Genomic DNA, 19,836 nt, shown 5'->3' with positions numbered 1-19,836 from the left:
GTGTCTGTGCCTTCGTATTTTGCGCGGTACGTCTTGGTCCGCAATACTTCCGTTCTAGCCTCGAAGAGCAGAGAACTACCCCGAGAATTATCGTAGATATTTTCCCTTGCAATTTAGTGGTTAAAAGTTCGGTAGGTCTCAAGTGATGATTTCTTAAGCATTTCGATCACCCACATGTCCCTCTCTGTTTCCTTCACCCTCTTCTTAATCGATGTTTCTTTTTGACATGGTATTCTGCTGTTGTTTAAATACTTGCTTGACAATTTTTGAGTTCGTTTCCTCTATTTAGTATCGACATTCTTCATGTACAAGCAACTGAAAACTTTTTTAGCCCAACGCTCCTCTCCCATTCTTCTCAATCGCTCCTCGAATTCCATCTTGCTGCTAGCTTCCCTGCACTCAAACGATGTCCATCCCATGTCTCCCTGTACCCCCTGATTTGGTGTATTCCCGTATTCTTCCAAAGCAAGTCTACCTATGCCACGTTGTTTAATTTCCAATGTTGCTTGAACTTTTGATTTCATGCGCAAGACCGCATTGCCGAACGTCAAACCCGGGACCATGACACCTTTTAAAATCGCTCTCACAACGTCATACCTATTGTAGTTCCACAGTGCCCTATTTTTCATTACAGCTGCATTCCTGGTGCCCTTAGTCATTACGTATCTTTCGAGCTTAGATACTCAGCCCCCTTATTTACCCATACGCCGAAGTATCTGTATTTATCCACTATTTCTAGCGTGACTTCCTGTATCATATGATCACTGCCTTTGTTATCATTAAAAATCATGATTGCCGATTTTTCCCTGCTGAACTTCAAATTTAACCTATCTCCCTATTAACACAGGTGTCTATCAATCCCTGCAGATCTTCCTTGTCGGCTATTAATACTATATCATCTGCATACATCAATGCTGGTAATGACAGTTCAATGTGTTTTCCTTGCTTGGTAAAAGAGAGGCTGAATCCAAGTCGACTCCCTTCTAATTTGGCTTCTAGTCCCTGAAAATAAAGCATAAATAACAAAGGTGACAAGAGACATCACTGTCGAAGCCCGTGTTGTATCTCTATAGGTTCAAGTACCTGTTCTTCTCATTTAATAACTACCTGGCTACTTTTATAGATATCCTTTAGAAGATTAGTTATTGATTGATATGTGGGGTTTAACGTCCCAAAACCACCATATGATTATGAGAGACGCCGTAGTGGAGGGCTCCGGAAATTTCGACCACCTGGGGTTCTTTAACGTGCACCCAAATCTGAGCACACGGGCCTACAACATTTCCGCCTCCATCGAAAATGCAGCCGCCGCAGCCGGGAATCGAACCCGCGACCTGCGGGTCAGCAGCCGAGTACATCTTCCACATCTAGTGTGTCTAGTATTCCCCACAAGTCTTTTTGAATCACTCTATCGTAAGCTCCCTTGATATCTAGAAATGCCAGCCACAGAGGCCTGTGTGTTTTTTTTTTTTTTTACGCTATTTCAATACACTGCATCAATGAAAGCAGATTGTTCTCCAACCTCCTTCGTTTACGGAACCCATTTTGTAGGTTTCCCAGCACCCCCTCATTCTCCGCCCATGTCTGTAGTCTTTCCTTTACCATCTGCATCACCAGCCTGCCAACCAATTAAACTACCCCTAATGCCACCTGGCGCAAAGAGTCGGTAACTTAACACAGCACTCATGACCCGCGAATTCTAAAAAAAAAAAAAAACGCTATGATGTAAAAAGCCTGCGATTGGTTATGTTGGATTCGGTAGTTTGTTGAAAGTCACGGCATCGTTCTGTTTTGTACTTTTTACAGTGCGTTACCATGCACCACATTCGCCATGACTTCAATGATGGTACGCGTTCCCGAAAACTCGGGAGCGCATGTCGTCTCGGAACCATGGATTGTCCGCAGTCAGCCGCTTTACTTGTCATTGATGCCAAAATATGTATTGCGCCTATAATAACTAAATGTTCTTTGAACAAATATTCTCACCGTTTGTTGTGTTTGTGTGATCTATTTTATTGCATATTTTTGTTTATTATTTTGTTTGTATAACCCACCCTCCACTGTAACGTATGCGCTCTGAGGGTAACGTAAATACATTGACAACTTGAGATAGAAAAATAAACGTTTATTTAGAAACAGCGTTCCGAGCGAGGCCCGGTATCACCCTAAGGTGGGAGGGTTCCCTAGTCCAGGAGCCCTCTGGCTTCGACTGCCCTCTTGGATCTGGCGACGAGTTGTCGCGTGTCTTCCAGGTCCTTGAGGACGAGCTTGGCCTCTCACGTTTCCATTAGGTGGTCGTCGTTTATTCTTGGGGCTTGGTCCCGCTCCAGTTGCACGTCGTGGTTTGCATGGCACTGGCATTCCAGGAGCAAGTGGGCCAGGGTGTCTGGTACGCTGCAGAGCGGTCACATGCAGCCATGTGTCGTTGGGTAGAGGCGGCACATTAATATGCCATGTATGCAAATGTTGCTTTGTAGGCGTCTGAAAATAACGCTCTCTTCTTTGATAGTCTTGGATGGGGTGGAGGGTACACCCGTCGCTCCAGTGTGTAGTGTTAAAGTAGCGACGAGTAGGTGTTTTCTACTACCTCCATCTCTGCAGCCACGGATCGGGCATCCTTAGGTCCCAGGGCAGCCCAACTGACTTGCTCGCGGGCAGTGGCGTAGGCCGCTTCATTTCCCTGTAGACCCTCGTGTCCAGGAACCCAGATTACGCAGGTATATGGAAGTGGAGAGCTTCGCCATTGCAGGATGTTAATTGTGTCGGCTGAGACGCGGCCCTTCGCATAATTCTGGCAAGCGGCTTGCGAGTCAGTGAAGATCACCACAGCGTCTTTACATGTGGTGGTAACGAGAGCGATTTGCCGCTTCTTTCGTTGCATCTGAGTTGCTTTGATTGATATGTGGGGTTCAACGTCCCAAAACCACCATATGATTATGAGAGACGCCGTAGTGGAGGGCACCGGAAATTTCGACCACCTGCGGTTCTTTAACGTGCACCCAAATCTGAGCACACGGGCCTACAACATTTCCACCTCCATGGGAAATGGCGTTTGAGTTGCGTGCTTTGACTGTGGCCGACGCTAACTCTCGGCCTTGAGAGCCTACGACGCTGATGGCATACGCGTTTTCTACGGGGGTACTTGGCCGCGTCGGCATAGCGGGCGTTCGAGTCTTGCCTGAACTTGCGTTGAAAAGCTTCTGCTCTAGCCTTTCGTCTACCTTTGTGGAATCGTGCATGTTGCGTGCGCGATGGACAGGGATTCTCGACCTTCCACCGGGATGCGCTTTTCCCGGTCTGCATCAACAATGTACGATTCGCTGTAGTTAAGATACCGGAGTACCGACCTCCCAGTGAGCGTGAGTCGTTCCAGCTGGCTCTTCTTGTGAGCCTCCGCGAGCTCTTGCCACGTGTTGTGGACACCCATCTTAAGAAGTTGTGAAGTAGAAGCCATGGGTCGTAGTCCCAAGGCGGCTTTGGTTGCCTTTCTTATCATAATATTAAGTTTTTTTCTATTTCCGCAGTTTTTAAACTGAGGTATGGCGTGCCGTACGTGATGCGGCTGGTGAGCAGAGCTAGCATCATCTTGACGAGGCGTGTGAGCTGCGAAAGAGTTCTTTGGAGTCTCGGTATGGTAGCCGCTCCCGATCCATCTTTGTGTATGTGAAGTCCGAGCACCCGTAGCGTATCAACTTTCGGAATAATGGTCCCGTTGAGGGTGACGCAAGGGTCGGGCTGTTCGTATATGGGAGGCCTGCCTCTCGTCCTTGCTTTGAGTACGAGATGCTCAGACTTCTCGGGGGCACAGTTGAGGCCGCAGTGTCAGAGATACCTTTCGATGGTGTTTACGGCATCTTGTAAGCAACTTGAGGCTATAAATTTTACATATGCATTAGGCCCCATTTAAATGACGACTTTCCCGGACGCATTCTTTCTCAGTGTGTTTCTTCAGCTTTGAGCAGGAATACGTTGCAGCAAGCCGCAAGGCATTGAAATTATAAAAAGGTTCCAAAGCAGAGGTCTCAAGCTCGCCTCAGAAAGCGGGCCGCAATCAGGAAATTTAGTCCCGCAAGGGTGGGGACAGTCCAGAAGGTCAATGGCGGCAGAAGGGCGAACGAAATGTGTGCTACTCTGTGAATGCCTTTCCCATATCTTATATATGAATAATTTTCTAAGGGGATTTTGCATCAGGATTTTAGAAACGTTTTGAGTATAATACCCAAAGTGACTCATACCTGGTCGCTGATTTTGAAAAAATCGAGATTTTGTGCCACGGTTTTGTACCGCACATTTGGTGACCACACGGGGTGCCTCACGAAAAAGAATGAATAAAGATAATGAAGGCATAGTTCTATCAGAATGCTCTATATGTACTGCCATAATATGGACGTCTATGGCATTAAAACTTAACAGCATTTCCAGCACACTAACTTTTACAGAATTGGTGGCCAGCTGATGCACTCATTGTTACTTTTGTTTATGAGCATGTTGAGACAACTCATAATGATGAAACAATCACAATTTATAAAAAGTGACCTATTTTGCATTAGAAGCCTCAAGACATAAAATTTTCATAAAGTGCCATTTATAACTAATAACAAGCAAGCTTGAGCAAGTACATCAGCAAGCATATGCCATACTTTATCACATCTGCATATAAACTAGCTTATTTGAAGCATTGTCATCATAGCATTTAATACAAGCACATATGCCAATATGCTAATGGCAAAGAAAAAAAACATTAGACAACTGTGTGTGGCTATAACAAATACTCTCTCCCTGGACACTTCTATTGCAGCATGGTATTTCCAAACACCTTTTGATACACTGCAATCTTACAGATGTCTCAAAACAGCAGAAAATCAACTTAACATTAGTACTACCTGAAACACCCAGTTCTTACTCTTAGTTTAATAAAAAAAAACAACAACGCCAGGCCTCCACAGAACGTGCAGCACAGTCACAGCAAAACCTGGCAGAGCGGCCCTTCAGAGCCTTTTCTGAACAGTCATTGGGTAACTGCTGCAAGCACACTTGCTTGGTACCCACTACATCATTGATAATAATAATTTCTGGGTAGCAGGTTCACATTCGCTATGCTACCCTTCGTCATTTTTCTGAGAAGTGTGGTATCCGCTAAATACTTACAAGAAATTTTGAGCCAAATCATGCAATGGCTGACGTTGACGAGGGATTATGACTGTAGTGGATATGCACCACAGTTAATTGGTGATCAAGAACAAGCTTTTCTAGTGGGTTGGAGCATTGGGCAACCCACTCGTTATGCAATTTGAATTTTGTGAAGCCTAGTTATTCCTTTACTGTTTTAACATGCTTAGTTACTCATACTAACGCGATGTCTTTTCCCGACATCAAGCCTGCCTAAGGCAAGTTTGCAACAGAGCTTCAAGCACCAGGGTATCTCTGTGGTAGAATACTGGGCTGGCACGCAGGGGAAGAGTGTTCGAATCCCACTGTGACCTTGGTGTTTTTATTTACCAAGTTTTTACAGCGAAAGCTGTTACGAGATCAAAACTCAGTCACGCACAGCGCCGTAGGTGTCTGCCGCTGCTAGTGTCCGTAACCATTATCACAGAAATAAGAAAAAAACCTAGTACCAAAGACACAGTAGGGGCTCGAATTGTGCTTTAGAATACTGGGCATGCCAGCCCAGTATTCTACTACTGAGCCATGATGGTGCTTGTTTGCAAACTTGCTTTAGGCAGACTTGATGTCATGAAAGGAATCGTGTTAATATGAGTAATAAGGTGTTTTAGAACAGCAAAAGAATAACCAGTCATCACACAATGCGAATAGCATAACGAGTGGGTCGTCCAATGCTCCAACCCACTACAAAAGCTTGTTCTTGATCACCTATTAACTGTGGCGCATGCCCACTTCACGCACAATTCCTCATCGTCGTCAGTCACTGCATGAACAATTGGCACAAAATCCCTTGCAAGTGTTTAGCGGATACCATGCTTCTCAGAAGAATGACGAAGAATAGCGTAGCTAATGCCAGCTTGCTACCCAGAAATTATTATATTAATGCCTTAGTGGGTACCCAGCAAGTGTGCTTGCAGCAGTTAACCAATGAGTGTTTAGATAAGGCTTTGAAAGGCCACTCTTCTAGCTTTCGCTGCGACTGTGCAGGCCTGGCGTTCTTTTTTTTTTTCTTATTTCGTGTGATAGTGGTTACGGATATCGGCGGCGGACAACTAGAGTGCACGCGACCCTTGTAAACTGATTCATCTACATTGAATCAAGAGCAGTTCATCTTCTACAGCGTCACTATTCCTCAAGCCGCATATTTTTCTGCCTACCTTGCACTTTCATTTCCATTAAATGAAAAGCCACTTTCATTATGTGCCAATTTTGCACTATTTCATGTGTTTTAGTTGTGTAATACAGAATAAAACAAGATACATTAGTGATGATGTTGATAGGTATTTCTAGGCAATAAGTACTTTATTTGTTGTTGCTTCGGTAATTTGTTCCTTTTACAGCAGAAGCTGTTATGAGATCACAACTCGAGTCACGCGCAGTTGTTCGCTGCTGGTGTCCGTAACCACATTGCGTGAAATTAGAAAAATAAAAATAAAACTAGCACCAACTGTACGCTGGGTGCCAGCCCAGTATTCTATCACTGAGCCACACCTTTGCTTGGGACTTGGCAAACTTGCCTTAGGCAGGCTTGATGTCGGGAAAGCAATCAAATTAATATGACTTATAAAGCATTTTAAAACAGCGAAACAACAACCAGTCATTGCACACTGCGAGTAGTGCAATGAGTGGGTCGTCCAATGCTCCAACCCATCACAAAAGGTTGTTCTTATTTCCCCGTTTACTGTGGCTCATACCCGCTTCAGCCATAATTCCACTGCATGAACAATGGGCACGAAATTCCTTGCAAGTGTTTAGTGGATACCACGCTTCTCAGAAGAATGACAAAAAATAGCATAGCGAATGCCCGCCTACTATCCAAGAAGTTTTATTATTAATGCTCTAGTGGGTATCAAGTGTGCTTGTAGTAGTTACTTAATGAGGGTTTTTTTTAAAGGCTCTGAATGGCCGCTTGTCTAGCTTTTGCTGTGCCTTCCGTGCAGGCCTGGCATTTTCTTTTTTTTTTTTTGTGACACCACTCTTCAAATATGGAAATAAACTAAATTATGCAGCACAATCTAGCCTAAGCCACAGCCCTTTGGTCTTGTGTTTTCTGTAACAATGAAGCACAAACTAAATGGAAAGTGTATGAACATTCTCTATTTCACACAGAAGAAAAAAAAACTAAAGCCCTTACATTATTAACAGCAGTCAAGCCGATTGAAGTGCACTGTGTTACAAACGTCCACAAGTGAAAATCTGGCTTCACATATTCTGCTTTGGGACTGTAAGCACTTTGGCAAAACTTGCTAAGCCTCAGTCCATGCCAAAAGGTCACATTGCAGCTGACAGCTTCAGTTCGATTCTTGTGCAGAAGCCACACAGATCATGGAAAGGCCAGCTCTCACATGAGCTGTACGTTGGCCATCTGAAAGTAGCGCTGCAGAAAGTTGTTGGCCGCTGGCTGCAGTGAGCTGCTGATAAGGGGCCCCAAACGACCGGGACAGGCAGCCGAGAGTTTCTGCAGGCTCCGCACAAGATGCAAACGTGCGTCCGGGATGTTTCCCTGGAAGGGGTCGTGCTCCTTCTTCCCAGCAAAAATAAGCTGCGAGTAAGCCGTCTGGTATCCCGGAGTGTCCTCAATTTCTACAAAGTGTTCATCGTCTGGCACACTGTCATCTTCAGGCAGTTCAAAGAGGTCAATCAGGGCTTGTAGAAGAGGGCCCCAAAATTGTGAGTACTCCCCTTCGATGAGGGCAGGGGCCTCGGTAAGAAGCTTGGTGATGCCTACAGCACAGATTTTTCGTTCCAACTGGCCTGTGACTTTCTGTACATCGGCAATGACGAGCCTCTCTAGGACCATGCCAAACATCTTAGTTTGGATGCTGTCTACAGTGGAGATGAGAGCAGGTGCGCCATATCGGTACGCGTACAAGCTAAAGAAGACGAGCAGGCCTCGCACAAATTTGGTCGTTTTAGAGCTCTGAAGTCGCTGAAAGAGCAATAAAAAAATTTGCTTTATGTACTGGCTTACTGCATCTGGGCTCATGTGCTCCAAAATGCTTTGCACAATGTAGAATCCTTCATGATCGTTGGACTTGGAGGCTATAAGCTTCTGAAAGACACCCAATAGACCCATCAGACGATCAGCAGCCAAGATTTGTGCAGCACCTCGCTCGATGAAGGCCTGCAGCAGACGAACCAGCGGGTGGATATTTCCCGGCCGTTCCCACAGTACTGGAGCTAGCAAGCAGGGGAACAGTGCCATGTACGGATCAGGCACGGGTGAACTGTGACATTCCAGCATGAGAGATAGCAGCTGGAAAATATAGGGCACAAATTCCTGGACATCCTGTTGAAGAATATCCTGGAACACTGGAAACAGGCTGCTCTCAAAGCCTGCCACTGCCGATGGGTCTTTCCCACAGGCAATCCTTATAGACAGACTGAGTGTCTCAAAGAGGAAGTGGTTGAAATGTGGTTTTGAGGGGTTCTTGCTGGCCTGCACAAGCTTGCCTGTAAGCAGAGGAAGCAGTTGACTCAGGTAGGGCAACACATTTTCCTGCAGAAGAGAGAAGGTGCGCATCATCGCTTTCATTATGTACTCATTCTCTGCGGAGCCTGGATGAGCAAAAGACTGGAAAAGGTTTTTCAATAGCTGCTCCGAGATTTGCCCCACATCAGCAGCAGCGATTACGGCCTTCCCTTGTGGGTCTTTCATGGTGAAAAACTTGTCAACAGCACTGGCAGCGTATGTGTGGACCACATAACTCGGTGCAAGCAATAGGTGGACCACATGCGGCAGGCTCTGAAGAATCATGTGCTTAGGCAGCTGATTTCGGAACACCATTAAGTACTTGATTGCATCAGCTTTCAGTACTGGAAACTCGGTCAGGTTCTCATTATGAAGGTCAGGGGCAATGAACTCTCGGTAGAAGTCGACCACATTTACAAGTGAGCTGGTCTGTGTTGTACCCAGTTTTGCTGTTTGTGCCTTGACAGCCATTGAGGTAACAAGATAAATAGCGACGTCCTTGTTCTTCCAGTTTTGAGCTGGGTCTTTAGCAAATTGTTGCAACATTGCCGTGATATACTGAGAGAATGTTTCAGTAATCTTCTGTTCAAAGTGTTTGGACAAAGCACGAACTAAGTCACAAGCAGCACGCCGCCGTGTGTCAATGTCCGACCCTTCGATATCTTTGCGAACATATTCTTCTGGATTATCTTCAAAGAGCTCTTCATCAGTGGTGCGGAACTCCATGTTTGGGATGATCACTTTTTCGCAGATAGAACCAAGAACACTGGCATCTTCAAACAGTTGCTTGTAGTGGGGCCTCTCAGCAACGGCAGAAAGAAAGTGGATCGCATTGCTGACGAGAATGTCATACTTGGCCTGCGGCCCAGTTGTCGTCAGAAGGTGCCAAACAGCGGTTACGAAGCCCGGCAGATATGTCTGGAATTCTTCGTCATACTTCTGGGCATAGAGGCCAACATTGTCACATATCTGGGACTTCAGCTGTTCCAGCAGCCCCGCTTCTTCATCCTCATCAGTCTGCAGCACCTTGTTGTCAGCCGTAAGAAGAGTAAGAAAGTGTGACATCCATATATTCATGTTGTCTTCAAATATTTCTGGCAGGTCTTGATAATTAAGGCTGTAGAAGACTTTCGCTATGAGCACCAAGGAGCTGAATATGACCTTGAGCGCAGTCGGGTTGTTGGCATGAGTGTTGGCCAGCTCCATGGTAGCCACAAACAGGTCGGTAAACGGCTTTGCAAAGTTGTCCAAGACGTGTTTGATTTCGGTCCACAACTCTTGCGACTTGAACTCGTAACGGTAGCGCTTGAAGAGAGAATGAGCAGTTCGCAGCACCCCGTTGATAATGTGGAATTCGCCGCTCTGGAAATGGCTGATCATCTCCGGCAGTAGGTTCGGCCAGCGGGCTGGGAAGTCTTCACGGCCGATGATGCTGACGGCATCGCTGAGTTGTTTCTGCAGTTGCTCGGGGCTGCGCAGCATCAGACCGACGATCATCTCCTTGACGGCAGCGCGGTCGCTAGGGTGCACTCGGTCGGCGCCGTCCTCGGAAACCGCCCAGTGACGCTTCACGTAATTCTTGAACGCAATCGCACCGGCCACACGAACCACCATGTCGATGTCAGCTTTGTCCACGAGGTGCAGCAACAAGACAGGGTAATTTTGGTTCACCTCTATCGTTTCCAGAAATTTCTCCGCATTGCGACGAGTCGTCACGTCGACCTGAAGCGTTTGCTGGAGGTACGAGGCGAGCGTGCTCAAATTATTTTCAGTTATTTCCATCTTGTATTACAAGGACTGCATTCACTTGCCGGCGAAATCGGCAAACCTCACTTTAAATGACGGATTTATACTCTCGCATCCGATTCCAACCCGAGCCGAGCACTTTTTGTGACTAACGCTAGGCAGCAGCACATAACTGATGGTAGGGGGCACAACCTCGAGACTGCAGGAAGTCACAATTTGCAACAATTTGCCTCAATTTATGCTTAAATAAAATTGCAAAACTTATAACAATAATTTTTTTTTATTTTACATCGCAAAATTAGTAGTAGAAGTATCTAAAATATTCAAAACAACTTTGTGTTTTTTTTTCAAAAACTTTATCATTACATTGCCAAAGAAAGTAGCGCCAGCGCTTATAAAGTGACGCTTTGTTTTGGTATTTTTTGCGTCTCTTTTTGATAGTTTTTCGCTTTACTGGACAGGCATGCACGTGAGAGGTGGTTGTATGGGTTCTAGCAGCGTTTGTTGTAGCGATGGCTACGGCGGTTGTAAAGTTTCGTGCATGATTGTACAGTGTTCTTGCGTTGCATGCCTGATACATGACGTTTAGATGTTCTATGGAATCGCCGTCAAGTTGTAGCACGATAATTCTCTGAAAGCCTGCGACGATGGCTGCTGTTTTAAAGAAACGAGCATTGGCCGAGTTTAGTCAAGTTCTCCAGGTAAGCTCATCGTGTGGTTTCGGACGGAAAGGGGCACGTTTTTCTTCACTTTTATGGTTTGTTCAGGAGGAGCCGCCTAAACCATTGAAGAAGTTATGCATATCCAAGAAGCCTGCACCTCAAAGAACTGTCGATGTCGCCGAAGTTCTGCAGTCCGGCAGCTCGTCGGATGTGATCATGATGTTGATCCAGTTATCGGAGTGTCTGCCGATACAGGTAAACTGCGGTACTCTCACCGTTTGCATTACCCACGTAACTGGTTTCGTGTTTCACCCGCGTTCTGTAATCATGACGGGAAGTATGATAGAAGTGTGGCAGCTTGGGCTAGTTGGTATGGCATGACGATAGTTATAGCGCGAGAACAAAACGACGACACAGAGACAAGAAGGAAGTATGAGGCATTCATTCGTAGTGGTAGTTCGAAGACTGCGGGCGCGTCTTGTTTGTTTTAGTATATGTCGCCTGTCGAACGAACGTTGTGAAAAAAGACATAGCCTGTTCGTTGCCATAACGAGAATGCCTGACGGGTTCAAATTTGAAAAATTCAATGAATTGATTGCAATTAAGCTGTAACAGTGCATAGAACTGTTAACTACACAAGAGTACTTTTTTGTCAAACTATGTGATCACCGCCTTATTTAAGACTTAAGCTTGAAGGCCATCTCCAGCGTTTTTTTTTTTTTTTTTACCTTGTCTAACTAATGGTGCTTCTATGTTCCTGTGACACTCCTGTCATTGGCTTGATAGCATTTGTCAAACTGTGCGATCACGGCCTCATTTAAAATACGAAAGCTTTCAAGGCCAACTACAGTGATTTCTTGGCCATGGATGTCAAAGTAATGGGGCTTCTGTGTTCCTCAGGCACTCCAGTCACTGGCCCGATAGTATATTAGGCAATAATTTTAAATAAGCAATAAACGCAATACCAAAACCCAATAGAGTAGTGCTGTCTTCGCTGAAAGTAAAAGCTGGTAAGATCTGCAAATTGTGCACGTCATGATGATCCAGCCACTGCGGTGTATGAAAGCTGTGAAATAGGTGAAGATCAGATGATCAGTGCAGAGGTGACCATGTTAATACAGCTGTACCATGTCTGTGCTAGTTGCTCATCAGCCCGGAGGAGCACGGACAGCTGTGACCTGTATGCATTTGGAGGCCAACTAATATTGCCATTCCTCATCAATGGAGTATAACACGTCTGCTTAGTTATGTGATCTCCTCGATGCGCATTCCACTGACAGACCACACCAGCTGTCCAGTTTACTCATGTTTGTAGCTGCTGCGATCTGATAAAATGCCAACCCTAAGAAGTTTGCGGACAATCTTTAACTGTTTAATATTTCTGTAGGAAGAATGCATAAGTTCGTGGATAGTGGTGTTTGATATCATACTGGTATGGTTGATAAAATGTAATATCAGCCAAGTACGGAGCCACCTTTTACATGGTGCACAGCTTACAGTATATGAATAGGTGCAGCCTAGGTGGACAGGAAGTGTTTCGGTACGGCAATGTACTGCACATGTGCACTCTTCAGATGGCACAGTAATACCATACATTATGTGGGGTAAACTGGCACTGCTAGTTGAAACACTCTGAAATAGAAATAAAGAGTAATCATTTGCTGTGGGAGTTTTTTGTGACTGTTAAGGGGAATCATGCGCAGCCCACGGTGCAACACCACTTGCCACCTATTGCAGTCATGCCCACAATGAACTCCACTTTGCCCGCCTGATCAATGGAAGCGCTGCCCAAACAAACAGGATTGTTACCTGGACAGCAGATGCTGTAGGGGCACCTCGGCTTCGTCACTTTTGTCGCTTTGCCCTATATGACGTCACACATACAATGTCACCAGTAATTGTGGGAAGCCAGCGAAGAGAGTTGGGGCTATCAATAAAGTTCATTTGTAAAGGGTGTGTACATTTCCATAGCCTGTAATTTGGCACAAGTGACGGAAAGGTGCGAAGGAATGTACCCAGGGAATTTTTAGTGAGTTACATTGACCTCGAGAAATCGCTGTAGATTGCCTTTGAAGGTACAGACAACCGCTGACAACATAAATAAATTAGGATAGCCCCTGTAACGGAGGGATTTTTCATTATATTGTTTAAAATGCACTCCAGTTTTTTTGTTAAGCACGGGTTTATATTTTTATTTCGTTACCCAACATTACTTTGGGTGCTTGTCAGGGCAAAACAAGTGAAGAGGCACCTATAGGCACTTGCAGACACCAACAACGTTGTTTTGCTGCCTTAAGATTTATGTAGCAGCCAGTAAATAACCTCGAAGGTCCAAAAATTGCAGTGACAAGAAATATATGCACTTTTGCTGTGTGAAAATGCTGCCAAAACGATTTTGCAAATAGTGCTATAATAAGGAACTTATAGGGGATAGAATATCAGTTTCAGCCGGTTTCAAAATTTCACGTGAATTTACCGCCTTTCTCCACCATAGAGAGGGGCAAAGTGTAGCCTGTCATTGTGACTCCACCCACTTCAGCAACATGACACGATGTCAGTAATACGTTATCAGTGCACGGCCAATGACCAAGCAGGGCTTTTCCAACACAAGCATGTGCCATAGCTGTGTAGGGAGGAAGTACTGTGTGACATGGTGTTTCCTAAATATACACTACAGGGAACTTTGGCGCTAGTGTCTATGGGAGCTGCAATGCACGGCACTTCAGCGAAAATGGGAATGATGGGTAGTACACGGATTTGTCTAATCTTTGTACTTCTGGCTCCGTGTGTGCTCGTGTGGCTTGGAACTGCGTTGTTACGGAACAAAAGTCACCAAATGTTCAGCGGTTGCACTTCTCCCCAGTGTTATTTTAAGCTTACCTTTTCAAATTGGGTCACGTTGTTCAAAAGCGATCGTTGTTTTCTTCTAAACAAAACAGAAACACAGCCATAAACAAAGCCACAAGTGCGATTTGCACGAGAGTCCCCTCTAGTTAATTTTAAGATGCTGTGCTGTGCGTGGAACACTCTTCCCCAAGGTAAAGTAGCAAGATGCTTCTCCATCTTGGAGGCTCTCGTTCTGGCAGCCGCTTCTGCCGGTAGTTTCAGGCTGTACAAAAAGGGCAGATGGCAGCACAGGTAAATGAAAAATGTGGACTTGCGGCTAGAACTGCATGGCCGCAGGACCAAGGCAATGTTATGTCGGACAAAGGATCAATTGACGAGCTCAGTGGTATGCCAAGTTGCCCACTGTGCATTCGAGGGGGATTGGTCAGAGCAAAGAAGCTTGGGAATTGTTGTATGAGGAATCTGCGCGGCGCACAGCGCTGCAATATTTGGAAAATGGGATCTTTGCGGTGTAATATACAAATTGGCGTCGAGGGGTGTAAAAAAAGTCTAAGCCTGTGTACTGGCCCTTTAAATTATCACCGTGCTTTCAACGGCATGCTGATGAGGAGCTTTGAAATGTGCTTGTTGTATATGACACGACTTTCACTTTAGTGCTCTGGATAAAAACATGATCAGGTGGAAACTCGCTAATGTTTGAAACTCACAAAAATAATTCTCTCTCAAGTCTCTTCATCGAGAGAATGCGGTTGTTTTTTCCAGGGTGCAGTATTGAGTTGTTTGCTGATGGTTGGCAGATGAAGCTTAGGGTAATGTAATTTATGCAGACATGTGGGGAAAAACCTAGACACACTCGCACAAAAAAAAAGTTTAAGGCAAACTTGTGTTACTGTTCCAAATATTGCCAAATTCAAAATACTTCGATGGTGTGTGTCTTTCTCATTAACAGTTTTCCGGCATCTATAAAAATCTCGGTTTTCATTTCTTGACAACAACACAATGCATATGGCAGCAGTATGGTGAGCGTCGAGAAGAGGCTGCTCAAATAACAATGCTCTGTTATTGGTGGGTTGCTAGACAAAAGAAGCTCATTCAAAAAGCTGTGAACAAACTAAAAAATTTAGAGATTGCTTGAAGTCTTCATTTATTGTTTTCGAATTTCACGTTTTGGCTCAGGTGGCCTTGAGACACACAAGACACAGGTGGCAAAGCCAAGCGCAATGGTAGACAAGTTGCAAGCCTTCTGATAAGCAAATCAGTGCTGCAAGAAGTTAGATTGTAAGGTGGCAATGAGTGCACTTGTGTTTTCTTTTTGCAGCTTGTTTTCACCTTACTGCACACATTTGCATGTCAGAAGCTCTGAAAGTCGTGCATTGTTTTTTTAGTACTAGGTAATAGGCTTTTGTCTAATTTAGTACCCAGCACTTGGAAGGGGGGAGGCAGAGAAAATGGGATGCAAAAAGACCTGTTGATCATCGCTGTTGATAAGGTTAGGAAGACAGTAATGTTAACATGGTCGATTGCATTTTATTTGTGTAGTTACATTTTGGGCCAGTTGTTTAATATTTCTGACCATTTATGCTTGAATTTAAAGCATGTGTAATTGTAATTGGTTGCTTTCTGTGTTTTTTTCCTGTAATGTGTAGAAGTCTTATTCCAGGCTGAATAAACATATCTAGGATGATCAGAAAGCTGCAATTTCAATGATGTAACCTCTCTTGCCGCAGTCTGAAGAGGTGCAAAGTGTATACAAGTCCTTGCTGGAGCACTTCTCCAATGAAAAGGAGACAACAGCTCGTGCAAAGCTGTCCTCTGTTCTGGGTCAGCTGGTGTGTCGGCAAGGGGCCCCTGAACCTGCAGCAGCAGTTGAAGACCTCGCTGCCCTGCTTCGTGCAGAAACCTCACATGCCGTGTTAGCTGCCCTGGTTGACTCGCTGCACTGTGTTGGCCTACACGCACACAGTGACAAGCGTGTCCAGCAAAAGGCCAGCCAACTGGCCAAGCAGGTAGGCCGTCCATGGCATTGTCAATCCAGTCATACTCTGTTAGATTCATTAGGTTGTGTATTAACAGAAGCCCTTCAAACCCTTGCCCTTTTTTCTGCTTTCTTTTCTACTTTATATATTTAAAGATTGTAATCATTTCATATCAAACACTGTCCTTAAATCATCATCATCATCAGCCTGACTACGCCCACTGCAGGACAAAGGCCTCTCCCATGTTCCGCTAGTTAACTCGGTCCTGTGCTTGCTGCTGCCAATTTACACCCGTAAACTTCATAATCTCATCTGCCCACATAACCTTCCGTCTCCCCCTAACCCGCTTGCCTTCTCTAGAAATACATTTAGTTACCCTTAATGACCAGCGGTTATCCTGTCTAAATGCTACATGCCCGGCCCATGTCCATTTCTTCTTCATTTCAACTATGATATCCTTAACCCCCGTTTGTTCCCTAATCCACTCTGTTCTCTTCTTGTCTCTTGAGGTTACACCTACCATTTTTCTTTCCATTGCTCGCTGTGTCATGCTCAATTTAAGCTGAACCCTCTTTGTAAGTCTCCAGGTCTCTGCTTCGTAGCTAAGTACCGGCAAGATACAGCTGTTATATATCTTCCTGTTGAGGGATAATGGCAATCTACCTATCATAATTTGAGAGTGCTTGCCAAAAGTGCTCCACCCCATTCTTATTCTTCTAGTTACTTCAATCTCGTGGTTCAGCTCCGCGATGATTACCCGCCCTAAGTAGACATAGTCTTTTACAGCTTGAAGTGCACTATTACCTATCTCGAAGCGCTGCTCTCTTCCAAGGTTGTGGTACATTACTTTAGTTTTCTGCAGATTACTTTTAAGACCTACTTTTCTGCTCTCCTTGTCTAACTCTATAATCATAAGTTGCAATTCGTCCCCTGAGTTGCTTAGCAACGCAATGTCATCGGCGAAGCGCAGGTTACTAAGGTACTTTCCATTAACTCTTACACCTATCTGTTCCCATTCTAGGCCTCTGAAAACCTCCTGTAAGCATGCGGTAAATAGCATTGGGGAGATTGTATCCCCCTGCCTTACACCCTTTTTGATCTTAAATAGGTTTATTCAAAAAGCAATTGTTGTCTTGATTAAAGAATGGCATTGTCTGTGTTATTTTTTTTAGGGATTATTGTCTGTCATATATTTTTCATTGATCTCTAATCTTATGTTTTAGTATAATGGGATGATTTCAGCATACACAGAACAGACAAAGATGAAAGAAAGTAGACGAACAAGCGCTGTCAAAAGAACTTCCTTTCATCTTTCCGTGTTGTGTGCTTGCTGAAATCATCCCATTGTGAATTTCTACCAACTCGCTCTGTTTTCATTATTTTACCACACATTTTTTGTTGCACACATTATTGTTCAATTATGACATGTTTTCCTGTAATATTGCTGGTATTGCTAATCAACACACTTTTATTGGTAATATTTGACAATAGATCCACCTATGGCCTTGCTCTATTGTTCCTCCTGTATATTTATTTATATGGTGTTTTCTACTACGATTTCAATAAACTTGATATTATTTGATTCATGGAGTTGATTGAGAGATGAAAAATTGTGGAAAGGGAATGTCCCCGGAGCCTGCGTTTTGACAAGTGGAGTTGCCTTTCTCATGGCAGTGTTTATTGCACCGGCATTATTTTGGGGTTTATGTTTCAAATGTCTTGTTCCACTGGTTAAGATTCTATGATAATCCATGTATCGGTGCAAAAAACTTCTGCTTCTAATGTAAGCGATCGTGCCTTTTCAGGGCCATTAGGCAACTGAAGTGTCAAACTGCCCTTGTATTATCACTATGTTTCTATTTTACTCTTCTAGTTTTAATGTTTGGTTGATGTACATTCATTTTTTGCCTACGAGAGCACTTTGGCAGATTACTTAATAATTATCGTGTTCAGTTCAACGCTGACATTCACAATTGTACTATAACTATAACTATAAAGGTGGTTCACTCACTGCATGTTACTTCAATCGACTTTAAACGTGATTAGGCTGTGGTGGCTGCATTTGATAGAGGCTAAATTCTTGAGGCCAGTGTATATTTAGGTGCACGTTGAAGAACCCCAGGTGGTTGGGACAAAGAAAACTGGGCATGTTGGTATAGATTTATCATTACCAGAGCATGCTCACTCGAAGCAGACAAACAGGAAAAAATGTACACAAGCACTCAATAATGATGAACCCATGTGGTCAAAATTTCTGGTGCCCAAAATGTAGCTTTCATCAGACTTACATCATGGTTTTTGAAAATAAAACTTCAATAATTATTATAAAATTATTAAACATGATAAGCACACACTTCCTGAGTAGATAAGTAGCGCTCTTTAAAGTTCGTTGTGTTGTGTATCTCTGCACAGGATCACTTTACTAAAGATATTGCCATCTTTGATCAGTCAGTCAATGTTCAACATTCTGGGAGCAATGCCAACAATATAATTTCAGTAAAATGGAAATGAGTATAAACTACCTGTTAATTATGATGGGGCAAAATACAAATAAATACTGTGCCCCATCAGCACTTAGTGGTTTACTACAGTTAATGGTCTTTCTCACTTCATTTACATTCTGGCTGATGCTTTCATCGCTGCTGTGCTTCCTTGTTATATACTCCACTGGGCCTTACCTGATGTTGCAGGCACTGTCGGATGGAAACCACAGAGTGCAGTGCAAGTGCTTGCGCCTGCTAAGCGACTTGCTCCCCACAGATGGCCGGCCTGAGGCGCTAACATCATTGCTCAGTGATTACAGCCGCCACCAGGACCCTCGCGTCCGCACGGCAGCCTTCCAGGCCATGGTGAGGGCAGAGTTAAATTGACTTCTTTTATAATCATGGATGAGATCGTTTTCATGAATTGGCCCTGCAACACTTTTCTAAGTTATAATTGAATAGTCTCTCTATTAGCCAATAATGCTTCACAAATAACATGCTGCTAAAATATTTAGAATCTGTCAAGTACGAGCGGAACTACAGAAATTTGTCACACGCTTGAAGCACTTTCTCTCTCCTTTTGTGCCAGTGAGCGTGCTGAAAGCTACGGAGGGAGATGCATAAACAGGGGGCAAAAAGATCTTATTAAACATGTCCTTTTATTTTTTCTTTGAACATGCAGATTACCTTTAGTTTGATCTCGATCATGAGTGTGGGCACGGGATGGGCACGGGATGCCAGTATGACCGCAAGAGCATGTGCGTGGGCACGTTGCAGATCATATGATGGCTGTGGGGACTACGGAGCTCATGATGCTCAAATCAGTCAACTGCTGTGAACTTGGGTATATGGAGCAGTAATTTGGTAATACCACATCATTTTGTGGAGAGAAGAGGAAGCGATTTTCAGCTGAATTTTAGAATTAATTGCCAATTCTGGGTCGTGTACTTGAGCTATAATGTCTGGCTCGTGTGTTCTTGGGAGCTTCGACTACTGATCGGCAGTGTTTTCTGACCTTGCTCAAAAGGTTTTGCAGGTTGTCAGCTAGTTATGGTTCAAATATTAGATTGGCTAAAAGAATGTAACAAATGAAGTGCTGGGAGATGGGGAATGCCCCACTTTCAATCTGCTACATAAATATGTGCAAATGTGTTGCACATATTTTTCAAGCAGTGAAGGCAACCTCATTGTTTTATATGGCATTAAATTCAAGATGAGTACACTTCTTGTGGTGCTTAATTCGGTTCTTGCAAGCCCCACCATCCAATGACATATTACAGACTTAATTTTGGATGGTATGGACAGCGAATGTAATGGATTTATTGAAGGTAAATTGATGACCACCCATGCACAGCATGAAAGCCAAAAAAAAAAATTCATTCAGATTTCTCAGAAAGAAAGCTTCTTCGCTGTTGAAAAAGTCTGCAACTAAAGAACTGCGAGGGATTCCGCAGTACTCATTTGCAATAATAGACCTTTGTCAT

At 44.1% G+C, this 19,836-nt stretch overlaps 3 protein-coding genes across 3 annotated transcripts in view; 1 reads left to right on the top strand and 2 right to left on the bottom strand.

Moving 5' to 3' along the window:
• The window catches only part of LOC119164409 (uncharacterized), a 110,712-nt gene extending 107,285 nt beyond the window's left edge, over positions 1–3,427 (bottom strand). Inside the window, exon 1 of the mRNA XM_075868427.1 lies at positions 3,348–3,427. Coding sequence (XP_075724542.1) covers positions 3,348–3,427 — 80 coding nt within the window. The remainder of the gene's footprint in view (positions 1–3,347) is intronic.
• Positions 3,428–7,243: 3,816 nt separating this feature from the next.
• On the bottom strand, positions 7,244–10,511 carry Cse1 (chromosome segregation 1). The gene has a single exon (XM_037434915.2). It carries the CDS (start codon positions 10,418–10,420, stop codon positions 7,508–7,510), a length of 2,913 nt encoding a protein of 970 aa, XP_037290812.1. The 5' UTR covers positions 10,421–10,511; the 3' UTR covers positions 7,244–7,507.
• A 377-nt stretch (positions 10,512–10,888) lies between these two features.
• The window catches only part of IntS4 (integrator complex subunit 4), a 44,132-nt gene continuing 35,184 nt past the window's right edge, over positions 10,889–19,836 (top strand). Inside the window, exons 1-4 of the mRNA XM_037434909.2 lie at positions 10,889–11,085; positions 11,152–11,301; positions 15,621–15,899; positions 18,560–18,718. Coding sequence (XP_037290806.1) covers positions 11,032–11,085; positions 11,152–11,301; positions 15,621–15,899; positions 18,560–18,718 — 642 coding nt within the window. The 5' untranslated portion in view covers positions 10,889–11,031. The remainder of the gene's footprint in view (positions 11,086–11,151; positions 11,302–15,620; positions 15,900–18,559; positions 18,719–19,836) is intronic.

The sequence above is a fragment of the Rhipicephalus microplus genome, chromosome 1 (assembly GCF_043290135.1).
Source record: "Rhipicephalus microplus isolate Deutch F79 chromosome 1, USDA_Rmic, whole genome shotgun sequence".
NCBI lineage: Eukaryota > Metazoa > Arthropoda > Arachnida > Ixodida > Ixodidae > Rhipicephalus > Rhipicephalus microplus.
The sequence above is the reverse complement of the archived record's forward strand: the minus strand, read 5'-3'. Positions and strand labels throughout refer to the sequence as shown.

Excerpts from the sequence above, each read along its gene's own strand:
- Cse1 (XM_037434915.2), bottom strand. The coding sequence starts at position 10,420 with ATGGAAATAACTGAAAATAATTTGAGCACGCTCGCCTCGTACCTCCAG.